This window comes from Colobus angolensis, unplaced genomic scaffold (genome assembly GCF_000951035.1).
Source record: "Colobus angolensis palliatus isolate OR3802 unplaced genomic scaffold, Cang.pa_1.0 Scaffold776, whole genome shotgun sequence".
Taxonomy (NCBI): domain Eukaryota; kingdom Metazoa; phylum Chordata; class Mammalia; order Primates; family Cercopithecidae; genus Colobus; species Colobus angolensis.
In genome coordinates this window covers 42,571-55,711 of record NW_012121554.1, presented here as the reverse complement: position 1 = coordinate 55,711, position 13,141 = coordinate 42,571, and the positions used below count along the sequence as shown (strand labels likewise).

General features: G+C 37.7%; 1 protein-coding gene across 1 annotated transcript in view; it reads left to right on the top strand.

Annotated features, from left to right (window-relative positions):
* Positions 1-12,709: 12,709 nt before the first annotated feature.
* LOC105502150 (zinc finger protein 676-like) overlaps positions 12,710-13,141 on the top strand; it is a gene marked incomplete at its 5' end in the record, with an annotated part of 7,354 nt that continues 6,922 nt past the window's right edge. Inside the window, 1 exon segment of the mRNA XM_011928524.1 lies at positions 12,710-13,140. Coding sequence (XP_011783914.1) covers positions 12,710-13,140 — 431 coding nt within the window.

The following is a 13,141-nucleotide window of genomic DNA, read 5'->3' as shown; positions in this document are numbered from 1 at the left end:
GATCTCAGCTCACTGCAAGCTCCACCTCCCGAGTTTACGCCATTATCCTGCCTCAGCCTCCCAAGTAGCTGGGACTACAGGTGCCCACCACCACGCCCGGCTAGTTTTTGTATTTTTTAGTAGAGATCGGGTTTCACCGTGTTAGCCAGGATAGTCTCGATCTCCTGACCTTGTGATCCGCCCGTCTCAGCCTCCCAAAGTGCTGGAATTATAGGCTTGAGCCACCGCGCCTGGCCAATTTTTTCAGCTTATCTATCTATTAAGGGCTTTGATGTTTTTGTGTGTATTCAGTCTTGGGAGGATGTATTTGTTCCAGAATTTTTTGTTTCTTCTAGAGTTTTGTTTTGTTTTGTGTTTTATGTACATAGTATATTCATACAGACTTCAGTATGTATATTTTTTGTTTTATTTGCTTGTGTGCATAGTATATTCATAGACTTCAGTATATTTTTGTGGGGTGAGTGGTAATGTCTTTTTTTCTCATTTCTGATTGTGTTTATTTGTATCTTCTTCATTAATCTAGCTAGTAGTTTATTTACCTTTTTTTTAAAAAAAAGATTTGATGCCTGGATTTCTTGATATTTTGTAGTTTTTCATGTCTAAATCTCCTTCAGTTCAGATCTGATTTTGGTTATTTCTTGTCTTTTGCTAGCTTAGGGGCTGATTTGCTTTTGCTCACTCTCAGTCTTTGTTTATGATGTCATGTTGTTAAACTGAGATCTAACTTTTTGATGTGAGGATTTAATGCTATAAATTTTTCTTGTAACGCTGTCTTAGCTGTATTGCAGGGATTCTGGTATATTGTGTTTTTCTTCTTTCTTGTTTCAAAAGACTTCTTGGTTTCTGCTTTAATATCATTATTTACCAAAAAGTTATTCAAATGTAGGCCATTTAATTTTTATTTTATTGTATGGTTTCCAGTTGTTTTATTGGTATTGAATTATATTTTTCTTTAGCTGTAGTCTGTGTGTGTGGTTTGTATCATTTTGGGATTTTTGAATTTGCTGAGAATAGTTTTATTTCTGATTGTGTGGTCAATTTTAGAGTATGTGCCACATGGTAATGAGAAGAATGTATATTATGGTATTTTTAGATGAAGAGTTCTGTAGATGTCTATTAGGACTATTTGGTTGAGTGTTGAGTTCAGGTCCTAATATTGTTGTTAATTTTCTCCTCCAATGATCTGTCCATTAGTGCCTGTGAGATGTCATCTCCGATTATTACTGTGTCAGATTCTAAGTCTCTTCATAGGTCTCTAAGAACTTGCTTTATTCATGTGAACCCATGGATTATTTTTATAACACCTTTCTCTCTTCTGCTTTCCCCCCATAAACATCCTTTCAAGTGCACAGTGTGAAAATTCAGATGTCCAAGAGTTCAAGAACTTGTCCAGAGACCTCGCTGTTGTAAGAGAAAATATAAATTTGCAATAAGAGGCTTTATTCTCATATGTGAAAATAAGGGAGGATAACTTGCTGATTTTTAAAAAAAGGTTTAGATTATATGTATATATTTCCTCTGCTTTTTGAAATATATCTAAATCATATTAACAATGAAACGTTTTGTCATTCTTTTTTTACTCAGAATTGTCTTTATCTGGGACCTGAGATTCAGTGCTTTCTTTTTGTCTTGGCAAAAGATTTTTTTTATCTTTAGTCTTTAAACTAGACACAGATTTATTCAGAGTAAACTTCAAGAGCGTTAAAAGTTGAGCACAAAGATTGGAATAAATTTAGCAATACAGAATAATATAGACTAAAAGGTACTGAATAAGTTCTTTGGCAGAAACCTGATTATCCAAGGTGATTATTTGCAGGCTGACATACTTACACTGCAAAAGCCAGAAGAGTTCAGTGTATAAACTGAACAGTGGAGTCTGTTGTACTTGGGTTACTTCAGTACAGTTAGTGTAGTTATGTGTAGTGTTTGTAGACAACCTGCATTCATATAAATTTGGAGTCTGTTGTACTTGGGTTACTTCAGTACAGTTAGTGTAGTTATGTGTAGTGTTTGTAGACAACCTGCATTCATATAAATTAAACAGTATTTTCTACAATAGTATGAATATAAGGCCACAATATTTACTTTGATTGAATTCCTTAGTTATTTTAATATTGTTATTCATACTTTTGAAATATAGTGTTTTAACTGAATTATAGTTCAGATAATTTTTTAAAATCTTACATACCTTATGACAAGTACATAAAATTAGCCATACTCATGTATTTATATCTGATATCCAAAGAAATTTACCATTAAATTGTTACAGTGGCTATTAGTCTGACATGCTTATTAATTTATCCAATAGTAGTAGTTATAGGTAAGCATAATTTTAGTGTCATATTTTACCAAATTTGTATGCTGCTATTATGGGACAAATAAAGACAGGTGATATGGCTACCCAAAAACCATAATAGCTCTCCAGTTAGCTATGTTGCAAGCTCTAATACATTCTACTATATTAACACAGATTTCAATTTTTTATAAAAAGGTGCTTGTGGAAGTTGTCAGATATATTCCAATATAGATCTCACATTCAATGGTTAGCAAATAAGAGAGCAGCAGAGATGGAAGATAAATCTTTTAAAATTCTGCTGAGAACTGGGCATGGTGGCTCATGCCTCTAATCCCAGGACTTTGGGAGGCCAAGGTGGGTGGATCACCTGAGGTCAGGAGTTTGAAACCAGCCTGGACAACACAGTGAAAACTTGACTCTACCAAAAATACAAAATTAGCGGGGTGTGGTGGTACATGCCTGTAGTCCCAGCTATTTGTGAGGCTCCAACAGGAGAATCACTTGAACCCAGGAGGCAAAGGTTGCAGTGAGCCAAGATCACACCATTGCACTCCTGCCTGGGCAACAAGAATGAAACTCATTCTGCTGAGAATATGCCCCCTTTATTCAATAATGCTCATGTTTCTCTTCCTGAGAGTAGCTATGCACTTTGGGTGTTTGGAGAGAAATTCTTCTCAGGGAGATATCTTCTGGCTGACTTGATCAATCTTATATCCAGTCTCAGTTTTTTCTTAAGACATTTTAACTTTTTTCTCTCAATATGATTTTTCTCAGAACAAGAGCTGTTTTTCTCTCGAATGCATTGTGTGTCTGTTTTAGAAACCCTATTAGTATCCCATGGTGTCTGTGAAAGACGTGGGCTGTCACAGTGAGAACTCTCAGAGCTATCTCTATCTGGAGTCGTGCTAAAACCCAGCAGTATTTTTTTCATGTCACGATTATAAATAAAACTGAGGCTGAAACACTGCTCCTTTTCCTATTATTGTGAAGGTGCAATTCTACCCAGGAGGTCTGCAAGCTCTCCTCCTGATGCTCAGGCTTCACTCTCTGATGTGGCACTGGAGTGCTGCTGTGGCAATTGGGATTCACCTGAGATGTGAGTTTCCAACTGTGAGCCCTGTGCTGTGGGCTGTGCCTCAGTGGCAGATGGTAGGGGTCAAGAGAATACACTGGCCACCAGGGGAGGGAAACAGGAGTGCTCTAGCCCAATGCTGGGGGAGTAGAGAGCTATTGCTTTAAAATTTAAATAGCCAAAAAGATAGCACCTGAATCAACAATTTTTGTAGAAGAGTCAAAGCCTACCTTCACCAGACACTGGGGTTCAAGTTGCACAACTAAATCCAGTCATGAAGATGTGAAAAATTTATTTTGTCATTGATTATAACCATTTAGCATACATGGATGGCCTTCCCAACTACCAGGTGAATTTAGGATGAACTATATATGACATGGTGCTATAAATTCTACTTGTAGACGAATTATGGTGATTGTCTTTCTGTCTTTGCAATCTCTTCAGCAAATTGACTGTAATGTCACATTCACATGTAATTGTTTAATAAAACAGTTTTCTTTCTGTTCTGTTATTGTGGAGTTCCTTTGGGGCTAAAGAAAATTTTGCTTTTAGGCCGGGCGCGGTGGCTCAAGCCTGTAATCCCAGCACTTTGGGAGGCCGAGACGGGCGGATCATGAGGTCAGGAGATCGATACCATCCTGGCTAACACGGTGAAACCCCATCTCTACTAAAAAAATACAAAAAATTAGCGGGGCGAGGTGGCGGGCGCCTGTAGTCCCAGCTACTCGGGAGGCTGAGGTGAGAGAATGGCATGAACCTGGGAGGCGGAGCTTGCAGTGAGCTGAGATCCGGCCACTGCACTCCAGCCTGGGCGACAGAGCGAGACTGTCTCAAAAAAAAAAAAGAAGAAAATTTTGCTTTTAATTATATTTTCCAAACCCGGTCTAGAATTTACCAGACATAATGGAAACATGTAAGGTACCAACTAAGCTTTACTCTAGATGGGCCTTTTTGGCTTCCAGTCAATTCACAATTGTGCAGTGAAGTGCATGCTGTCCCCTAAATATGCAGGTGGAATTGTGTCTCTGCCTACTTGGTATCTATCATCCTCTGCAGTCACTTTTAGAGAGGCTAGACCAGATTTCTACAAACTTTGTAGGTCAGATATTAACCATTTTACCTCTTCCGATGATTTGTGTCTTCAGACCTGAAACTGATTCAGTGACCATCAGGCACGGAAACCCAATCAGAGTAAAATATGTGCATTGAGTAGACCTGTAGACATGAGAATCTCCACTTCTCCCTCCTTCCTCATGCTAAAATGCCCACAAATGTTCAGGTAACATTTACCTGAATATTGCTGCTACTTTACCCATGCAGGGCCTGAATTTGCAGCTCCAAATTCTAAATGTAGATCTTGAGAATTGCGACGGAAAAAAAAAGTTTTTGTCTGAGGAATGCAAGTCCTTTTGGGTATCAAACTCAGACAGACATTAAAATGAGAGCACAATCATGTTTCTCTCCCTTTCTTTTCAGCTGTATATCTCTTGAAACTGTTCACTGTTGCCACAAGTAGCTACAAATTAAAGTAATTCCACACTGGACACTACATTCCATATCCTTAACCTTGATATATATCCAATCAATCATTAAAGTTATTTCTTTACATAAGTAAGAATTTCTCACAACCAATTTTGTATCAGTGATCACTCACTGTTCCTTTTTCTTTTTTTTGCCTTTACAAATCCACTTGTAAGTGCTGGTAATCAAAGTGTAGGTTCCAGGCAACTTGAATATTTTGTCTCAGGTTAAAATCCTTAAGCTTGACCCAAATAAACTGTCTGCTTTTGTTCATGTTGTGTCAGCTTTTTTGTTGTTTTTGTTTGTTTGTTTTTTGAGGTGGAGTCTCACTGTGTCACCCAGGCTGGAGTGCAGTGGCCAGATCTCAGCTCACTGCAAGCTCCACCTCCGGGGTTTATGCCATTCTCCTACCACAGCCTCCCGAGTAGCTGGGACTACAGGCACCTGCTACCTTGCCCGGCTAGTTTTTTGTATTTTTTAGTAGAGATCGGGTTTCATCATGTTAGCCAGGATGGTCTCGATCTCCTGACCTTGTGATCCGCCCATCTCGGCCTCCCAAAGTGCTGGGATTACAGGCTTGAGCCACTGAGCTGGGCCTGCATCAGCTTTTTTAAGGTAAAATATTATTTAGAATGTTCTAGAGCAGCCTCTGTGAGGAAATCTCTCCTTTAATTTCACTTTACTTACTGTAACACCCAAAAATGCAGAGTGAGATTGGTTTCACCTACATTCTGCAAATAAGGTCTGGCTGACCTCTGCCTGGGATTTACAAGGCAGGGCCGGACTTTGGCTTTAGAATTCATAGAAAACCAACAGGAGGAATTTTCTGCATTGTGAGATATCAACGTAGACATTTTTAATTCCTCTTTTGAGAGTGTGGCTTTTTGACCTTTTCACATCTTTTTCATTAACCTGACACAGTCATATGAGAGGCTACAGGAGTAAATAGAATCTGATGGCAGAATCTGTAAGTGTAAACAAGCATCTTAAGGCCACAAAGTATCCAGAGCCATGACCACAACTATACCTATCTGTAAAATGTGATACTGGAGTGAAGTATTCTTGTCCTTCTACTTACCCAACAGCTAGCAAATCAGGATGGATAACCCAGGTTCTGGAGTTCAACCAAGGCAGTTCCATTTTTTATTTAGAATCATCCTGAATCTTCTCTGCCTGGCTTGTCGTTAGACCATCAGCCCAGGGTCACTGGGAACCCTCTCACAATCACCTCAGCCTCCCAAAGTGCTGGAATTACAAGCGTGAGTCACCATGTCTGGCATTTTTTTTTCTAGTTTTTTTCTATTACTGTTGTATACTTGCATTCGTGTTTAGTCATAGAAAATAAATCATAAAATTTCAGTTTTAAAAAGCATGGTAAGACTTCTTTTTTGGCCTAAGAGGAGGTCTATCAAGAAATATGATGCACGAGCTATTGAGAAGGGTGTGTATCCTGATGTTGAGGAGTGTTCTCTATACCTCTGTCAGATATAGTTGTTTTATACCACTTTTAAGTAATCTGTTTCCTTATTAATATTCTGTTTTGATTTTTTAAAATTATACTTTAAATTCTGGGGTACATGTGCAGAACATGCAGGTTTGTTATATAGGTATGCACGTTCTATGGTGGTTTGCTGTACCCATCAACCTGTTATCTACATTAGGTATTTCTCCTAATGTTATTCATCCACTAGCCTCCCATCCCGCCACAGGCCCCGGTGTGTGATATTCCCCTTCCTGTGTCCCTGTGTTGTCATTGTTCAACTCCCACTTATGAGTGAGAACATGCTGTGTTTGGTTTTCTGTTCTTGTGTTAGTTTGCTGAGAATGATGGTTTCCAGCTTTATCCATGTCTCTGCAAAGGACATGAACTCATCCTTTTTTATGGCTGCATACTGTTCCGTGGTGCGTATGTGCCACATTTTCTTTATCTAGTCTATTACTAATGGGCATTTGGATTGGTTCCAAATCTTTGCTATTGTGAATAGTGTTGCAATAAACATATGTGTGCATGTGTCTTTATAGTAGAATGATTTATAATTTTTTGGGTGTATACCCAATAATGGAATTGCTGGGTCAAATGGTATTTCTAGTTCTAGATCCTTGAGGAATCGCCATATTGTATTCCACAATCGCTGAACTAATTTACACTCCAGCCATCAGTGAAAAACATTCCTACTTCTCCACATCTTCTCCAGCATCTGTTGTTTCCTGACTTTTTAATGATCACCATTCTAACTGGGATGAAATGGTATCTCATTGTGGTTTTCATTTGCATTTTTCTAATGACCCATGATGGTGAGCTTTTTTTCATATGTTTGTTGACCACATAAATATCTTTTTTTGAGAAGTATCTGTTCATATCCTTTGCCCACTTTTTTTTTTTTTTTTTTGAGACGGAGTCTCGCTCTTTCACCCAGGCTGGAGTGCAGTGGCCGGATCTCAGCTCACTGCAAGCTCTGCCTCCCAGGCTTACGCCATTCTCCTGCTTCAGCCTCCCGAGTAGCTGGGACTACAGGCACCCACCACCTCGCCCGGCTAGTTTTTTGTATTTTTTAGTAGAGACGGGGTTTCACCGTGTTGGACAGGTTGCTCTTAAACTCCTGACCTCAAGTGATCCACCTGCCTCGGCCTCCCAAAGTGCTGGGATTACAGGTGTGAGCCACCACACCCGGCCCTTTTGACCACTTTTTGATGTTTTTTTTTTTCTTGTAAATTTGTTTAAGTTCTTTATAGATCCTGGATGTTAGCCCTTTGTCAGATGTTCTCGATCTCCTGACCTTGTGATCCGCCCGTCTCGGCCTCCCAAAGTGCTGGGATTACAGGCTTGAGCCACCACACCCGGCCCTTTTGCCCACTTTTTGATGTTTTTTTTTTTCTTGTAAATTTGTTTAAGTTCTTTATAGATCCTGGATGTTAGCCCTTTGTCAGATGGATAGATTGGAAGATTTTTCTCCCATTCTGTGGGTTGCCTGTTCACTCTGATAGTTTCTTTGGCTATGCAGAAGCTCTTTAGTTAAATTAGGTTCTATTTGTCGATTTGGCTTTTGTTGCCATTGCTTTTGGTGTTTTAGTTATGAAGTCTTTGCCCATGCCTGTGTCCTGAATGATGTTGTCTAGGTTTTCTTCTAGGGTTTTTATGGTTTGGAGTGTTACATTTAAGTCTGTAATCCATCTTGAGTTAATTTTTCTATAAGGTGTAAGCAAGGGGTCCAGTTTCAGTTTTCTGAATATGGCTAGCCAGTTTTTTCAACACCATTTATTAAATAGGGAATCGTTTCCCCATTGCTTGTTTTTTTCAGGTTTTTCAAAGATCAGATGGTTGTAGATGCGTGGTGTTATTTCTGAGGCCTCTGTTCTGTGCCATTGATCTGTATATCTGTTTTGATAGCAGTACCATACTGTTTTGATTACTGTAGCCTTGTAGTATAGTTTGAAGCCAGGTAGCATGATGCCTCCAGCTTTGTTCTTTTTGCTTAGGATTGTCTTGGCTATATGAGATTTTTTCTGGTTCCATATTAAATTTAGTTTTTTTTCAAAATCTGTGAAGAAAGTTAATGGTAGCTTGATGGGGATAGCATTGAATCTGTAAATCACTTTGGGCAGTATGGCCATTTTCATGATATCAATTCTTCCTATCCATGAGCATGGAATGTTCTTCCATTTGTTTGTGTCTTTTTTTATTTTGTTGAGCAGTGGTTTGTAGTTCTCCTTGAAGAAGTCCTTCACATTCCTTGGCAGTTGTATTCCTGGGTATTTTATTCTCTTTGTAGCAATTGTGAATGGGAGGTCAGTCATGATTTGGCTCTCTTTATATTATTGGTGCATAGGAATGTTTGTGATTTTTGCACATTGATTTTGTATCTTGAGAGTTTGCTGAAGTTGCTTATCAACTTAAAGAGATTTTGGGCTGAGACAGTGGGGTTTTCTAAATACACAATCATGTCATTTGCAAACAGAGAGAATTTGACTTCCTCTTTTCCTGTTTGAATACCCATTATTTATTTGTCTTGCCTGATTGCCCTCACCAGAACTTCCAATACTATGCTGAATGGGAGTGGTGAGAGAGGGCATCCTTGTCTTGTGCCGGTTTTCAAAGGGAATGCTTCTGATTTTTGCCCATTCAGTATGATATTATCTGTGGGTTTGTCATAAATAGCTCTTATTATTTTGAGATATATTCCATCAATACCTAGTTTATTGAGAGTTTTTAGCATGAGGGGGGGTTGAATTTTGTCAAAGGCCTTTTCTGCATCTATTGAGATAATCATGTGGTTTTTGTCATTGATTCTGTTTATGTGATGGATTATATTTATTGATTTGCATATGTTGAACCACCCTTGCATCCCAGGGATGAAGCCGACTTGATCATGGTAGATAAGCTTTTTGATGTGCTTCTGTATTCAGTTTGCCAGTATTTTATGAAGGATTTTTGCATTCATGTTCATCAGGGATATTGTTTTGAAATTTTTTAGCTGTTGTTGTGTCTCCGCCAGGCTTTGGTATCAGGATGATGTTGGCCTCATAAAATGAGTTAGGGAGGCTTCCCTCTTTTTCTATTGTTTGGAATAGTTTCAGAAAGAATAGGATCAATTCTTCTTTGTACCTCTGATAGAACTCAGGTGTGAATCCATCAGGTTCTGGACATTTTTTATTGGTAGGCTAATAATTACTGTCTCAGTTTCAGAACTTGTTATTGGCCTCTTCAGGATTTATTTTATTTTTATTTTTTGAAGGTTTTTTTGTGTCTCTCTCTCCTTCTGTTCTGCTCTTAGTTATTTGTTATCTTCTGCTAGGGTTTGAATTTGTTTGTTCTTCCTTCTCTAGTTCTTTTAATTGTGATTTTAGCCTGTCTATTTTAGATCTTTCCTGCTTTCTCTTGTAGGCATTTAGTGCTGTAAATTTTCCTCTAGACACTCCTTTGTCTGTGTCCCAGAGATTCTGGTATTTTGTGTCTTTGCTCTCATTGGATTCAAAGAACTTTTTAATTTCTGCTTTCATTTAATTATGTACCCAGTAGTCATTCAGGAGCAGGTTGTTCAGTTTCCATGTAGTTGTGTGGTTTTGAGTGAGTTTCTTAATCCTGAGTTCTAATTTGATTGCTCTGTGGTCTGAGAGACTGTTTGTTATGATTTCCATTCTTTTACATTTGCTGAGGAGTGTTTTGCTTCCAATTATGTGGTCAGTTTTAGCATAAGTGTGATGTGGTGCTAAGAAGAATGTGTATTCTGTCGATTTGGGGTAAAGAGTTCTGTAGATGTCTATTAGGTCTGCTTGGTCCAGACTTGAGTTCACATCCTGAATATCCTTGTTAGTTTTCTGTCTCATTGATCAGGCTAATATTGACAGTGCGGTGTTAAAGTCTCCCACTATTATAGTGTGGGAATCTGTGTTTCTTTGTAGGTCCCTAATAACTTGCTTTATGATTCTAGGTGCTCCTGTATTGGGTGCATGTATATTTAGGATAGTTAGCTCTTGTTGTTGCATTGACCCCTTTACCATTATGTAATGCCCATCTTTGTCTCTTTTGATCTTTGTTGGTTTATCGTCTGTTTGATCAGAGACTGGGATTGCAACCCCAGGTTTTTATTCTTTTTTTTTTTTTCTGCTTTCCATTTGCTTGGTAAATATTCCTCCATCCATTTATTTTGAGTCTTTATGTGTCTTTGCACATGAGATGGGTCTCTTGAATACAGCATTTAGATGGATCTTGACTCTTTATTCAATTTGCCAGTCTGTGTCTTTTAATTGGAGCATTTAGCCCTTGTATTTAAGGTTAATATTGTTATGTGTGAATTTGATCCTGTCATTATGATGCTAGCTGGTTATTTTGCCCATTAGTTGATGCAGTTTCTTCATAGTGTCGATGGCCTTTAACAATTTGGTATGTTTTTACAGGGGCTGGTACCAGTTGTTCCTTTGTGTGTTTATTGCTTCCTTCAGGAGTTCTTGTAAGGCAGGCAGGTCTCTCAGCATTTGCTTGTCTGTAAAGGATTTTATTTCTCCTTCGCTTATGAAACTTAGTTTAGCTGGATATGAAATTCTGGGTTGAAAATTTCTTTAAGAATGTCGAATATTGGCTCCCCACTCTCTACTGGCTTGTAGGGTTTCTGCAGAGAGATACACTGTTAGTCTGATGGGCTTCCATTTGTGGGTAACCCGACCTTTCTCTCTGACTGTCCTCAACACTTTTTTCTTCATTTCAACCTTGGTGAATCTGATGATTATGTGTCTTGGGGCTGCTCTTCTCGAGGAGTATCTTTGTGGTGTTCTCTGTATTTCCTGAATTTGAATGTTGGCCTGTTTTTCTAGGTTGGGGATGTTCTCCTGGATGATATTTTGAAGAGTGTTTTCCAATTTGATTCCATTCTCCCTGTCACTTTGAGGTACCCCAATCAAACATAGATTTGGTCTTTTCACATAGTCCCATATTTCTTGGAGACTTTGTTCATTTCTTTTTATTTTCTCTAATCTTGTCTTCTTGCTTTATTTTATTAAGAGAAAAGAGGAGAAAGGAGATCAGAGATTAAAGATTCTCGATTTTTATCTCGAGCTTTATCGATTCAGTTATTGATAATTGTGCATGCTTCACGAAGTTCTCATACTGTGTTTTTCATCTCCATTAGGTCATTTATGTTCTTCTCTAAACTGGTTCTTCCTGTTAGCAATTCGTCTAACCATGTCATAAGACTGTGTTTGCAAATCACTTTTATCTTGCAGCTCCCAAGATTCTCTTTTTGTCTGTAACTATTGAAATTGTGATTATAAATATGTTTTTGTTATAAATATATTTGTATGTATTGTAATTTGCTTTTTGAGCTTATTTTTACATATTTTTTCTTAATTTTAGAATATTTCAGTTACTTCTTTTTGTATTTTTATCACCACAATTTAGATATTTTTGTTCTTATCCTCATTTTTCTAACTTTTTATAGTCTTTTGTGTTCCTGTTTCATGCATTGAGTATTATTCCATTTTTAAAATTAGTGTATAAATTTGTAATGGTTTCTTTCTGAAATTTTTATAATATTTGTGGTGGGATTATATTGCCCTATTTTGTATAGATTGTAATCTTTGAGATTTGGACATTTAAAAAGGTTACCTGTCACAAAATTTATAATGTGGCTTTCTCCTGGCATAGTCAGAAAACAATGGTCTTGACTAGAGATTGTGTGGGTCTGTCAAACATGTTCTTCAGATTTGTCTTGTCTGAAATTTTGTGCTTACTTTTAGTTTAAAGAGATTATGTTTCTTCTGAAAAGTAATTACCTGGTACACCTGTTCTCTCCCTGCAGCACTGCAGTGCTCTGCTGCAGTGTATTTACCTTTGGTCTCAGCAGACTCAAACTGCCATTTGAAAGTATACCATCATTTATTTCAGCAGTTTATGTCATGGGAGATGGAAACCAGTGTGTGGAAAGGCCAGTAGAAGACAGAAATTAAATTGTACATGCCAATATTTTACTTTCCTTTAAAAAAAAAACAGAATTTGCAGTTTAGTTCTGAAGGGACTAGGTAATACTGAGGAACAGAAAGAGTTGTAATGGGTAAATTTAACAAACTTTTCTTTTTGTGTGTGTGGTTCTTTGCATTGGGTTTAATTCAGACACTGTACACACTTAACTCATGTATAAATAATCCACATATGTATTTTGCTCTGTATGTTTTCATTACATTTATATGTCTGTGAAAAAATACGGCCTGTGTCATATTGCAATGTCATCTTGCTTATGTAGTTTGAATAATTTTAGAGGTTAGATTTGGAAACTGTGTTTATCTGAGTCTAATAAGTGGACTAATTTGTTATTTTTATTTATTTTCAGTTATATGTTCTTATTTTGCTGAACACCTTTGGCCAGAGCAGGGCATAGAAGATTCTCTCCGAAAAGTGATATTGAGAAGATCCGAAAAATGTGGACCTGAGAATTTACAGTTAAAAATCGGTTGTACCAATGTGGATGAGTGTAAGGTGCACAAAAAAGGTTATAATAAGCTTAACCAGAGTTTGACAACTACACAGAGCAAAGTATTTCAATGTGGCAACTATGCAAACGTCTTTCATAAATGTTCAAATTCAAAAAGACATAAGATAAGGCATACTGGAAAGAAGCTTTTGAAATGTAAGGAATATGTCAGATCATTTTGCATGCATTCACACCTATCTCAACATAAAAGAATTTATACTAGAGAGAATTCCCAGAAATGTGAAGAAGATGGCAAAGACTTTAACTGGTCCTCAACCCTTACTTATAAGA